The following is a 2,231-nucleotide window of genomic DNA, read 5'->3' on the forward strand; positions in this document are numbered from 1 at the left end:
CCCTTCACTTGGGAGTCTCAGAGCGGCTTACAAACTCCTTTCCCTTCCCCTCCTCTCCCCACAACAGACACCCTGTGAGGTGGGTGGGGCTGAGAGAGCTTGGACACAAACTGCTCTTTCAGGAACAGCTGTGCCAGAGCTTGTGACTGACCCAAGGTCACATCAGCAGGTGCATTCTCCCAGATTAGAGTCCGCGCACTTAACCACTACACCAAACTGGCTCTCTATTGGCATAATCTTGGCATAATCTATTCAGCATTCAAGGGCTCTTTTGCATCTTTCTCTTAGGTGGTGCTACCCACTGGGAAGGGTGAAGAGAGGCCCCACCAATGTTCCCTCTAAGCTATGGAGCTCTGTGAGCAAAAATTCTACTCTGTGAGCTACTGGCATTAACGTTGTGAGCAGGAGATTTGGCTGCTGCATAAATTAGTTTGCTCTGGAGCCCTCCTTCCTGCGCTAAGACAAAAATATGTGAGCCAGAGGCTAAAAAAACGGTGAGCTAGCTCACACTAACTCAGTTTAGAGGGAACACTGGGCCCCACCCCCTGAAATCATAGAATCATAGTATTATAGAATCATGGAGTTGGAAGGGATCTCCAGGGTCATCTAGTCCAACTCCCCACAATGCAGGGAATCCACAATTACCTCCCTCTCCACACCTACAGTGACCACCGTTCCACACCCAGAAGATGACCAAAAAACCCTCCAGGATCCCTGGCCAAACCGGCCTGCAGAAAAACCACTTCCTGACCCCAAAGTGGTTTCCCACTTCTGAAACTTCACCCGTCACTCTCAGACTCGGAATGTGGCGTGGCAGCCACAGGGTCTGGCAACTTGCTTTTTTAAAAAATGGCAACGAGAAATGAAAAGGGCAAAGGTCCAAAGTGCTGGACCCGATGGCCCATTCCTTTGGCCCTGCAGAACCCCGCCTGCCTCGAATGCGTGAGAAGAAATCAGTTCCGTGAGCAAAATCCACAACTTTTGTGGAAGGACTGCCTAAATATTCCGGGTTCCCCGTCCTGCGGAGCCTTAGGAAGACTAGGAGCATTAGGGAGAGGTGGGCCTGGAAAGACGGAGGACCCTAATTGTCTGGATTTACCCTGGACTTGGGCCCGGGGACTTCTGTCTTCATGAGCGGCCCGTCGTAGTCGAATTCCATGTCGATTTTAGCCGCGGCTTGGCTGATTCCTCGGTGTCCTGTGGGGAAAAATAATAAAGGGACTGAGTTAAGGCCTGCCTCTGCCCCGCACACCCGGACTACCTGAAATGAGAATGGTGGGCAAGTGTGAGAAGGCTTTGGGGGATCTGGCCTGTGGAACTCCCCGCCCCATGGATCCTGTCTTGTTCCTTCCTCCACGATACCTCCCCCAACAGCGGTTTTTGCGGTTTCAGGACGAGGCTGGAGTAAGGGAAAGGTGGAGGCAAAATCTGCTTCCCTTGGTAGCCAGTTTGGTGTGGTGGTGAGGAGCGTGGACTCTAATCTGGGAGAACCGGGTTTGATTCCCCCACTCCTCCACATGCAACCGCTGGTGTGACCTTGGGTCAGTCACAAGTTCTCTCAGAGCTGTTCTCTCGAGGGCAGTCCTCGAAAGAGCTCTCTCAGACCTCACAGGGTGCTGTAGGGAGGGGAAGGGAAGGAGACTGTAAACTCTAATCTAGGAGAACCGGGTTTGACTCCCTACTCCTCCACTTGCAGCTGCTGGTGTGACCTTGGGTCAGCTGCAAGTTCTCTCAGAGCTGTTCTCTCGAGGGCAGTCCTCGAAAGAGCTCTCTCAGACCTCACAGGGTGCTGTAGGGAGGGGAAGGGGAAAGGAGATTGTAAACCGGTCTGAGACTCCTTTGGGTAGTGAAGGGCGGGATATAAATCCAATCTCTTCTCTCTCTTCTTCTTCTCCTAGAAACCCACCCGTTGACCCCTTGCTGCCACATTTCTACCTTTGCTTTCACAGTTGGTAGATTCCTCAGGACATGGATCTCTTTCCTTTGGGTCACTTTACAAACAGTGTTCCCTCTAAGCCGAGTTAGTGTGAGCTAGCTCACAGCTGTTTAGCCTCTAGCTCACAGTTTTGTCTCCGCTCAGGAAGGAGGGCTCCAGCGCAAACTAATTCATGCAGTAGCCAGATCGCTCACTCACAACTTTTAATACCAGTAGCCAGGGGTCGTTTCGTAGAAAAAGAGCTAGGGGAACTCATTAGCATAACTCATTAGCATATGCCACACACCCCGACATC

General features: G+C 51.9%; 1 protein-coding gene across 1 annotated transcript in view; it reads right to left on the reverse strand.

Moving 5' to 3' along the window:
* LOC107113550 (4-aminobutyrate aminotransferase, mitochondrial-like) overlaps window positions 1-2,231 on the reverse strand; it is a gene marked incomplete at its 3' end in the record, with an annotated part of 29,464 nt that overhangs the window by 3,945 nt on the left and 23,288 nt on the right. Inside the window, exon 3 of the mRNA XM_015414896.1 lies at window positions 1,100-1,197. Within this exon, the coding sequence (XP_015270382.1) occupies window positions 1,100-1,197 (98 nt within the window). The remainder of the gene's footprint in view (window positions 1-1,099; window positions 1,198-2,231) is intronic.

Source organism: Gekko japonicus, unplaced genomic scaffold (assembly GCF_001447785.1).
Source record: "Gekko japonicus isolate JY-2015 unplaced genomic scaffold, Gekko_japonicus_V1.1 scaffold2663, whole genome shotgun sequence".
NCBI classification, from domain to species: domain Eukaryota; kingdom Metazoa; phylum Chordata; class Lepidosauria; order Squamata; family Gekkonidae; genus Gekko; species Gekko japonicus.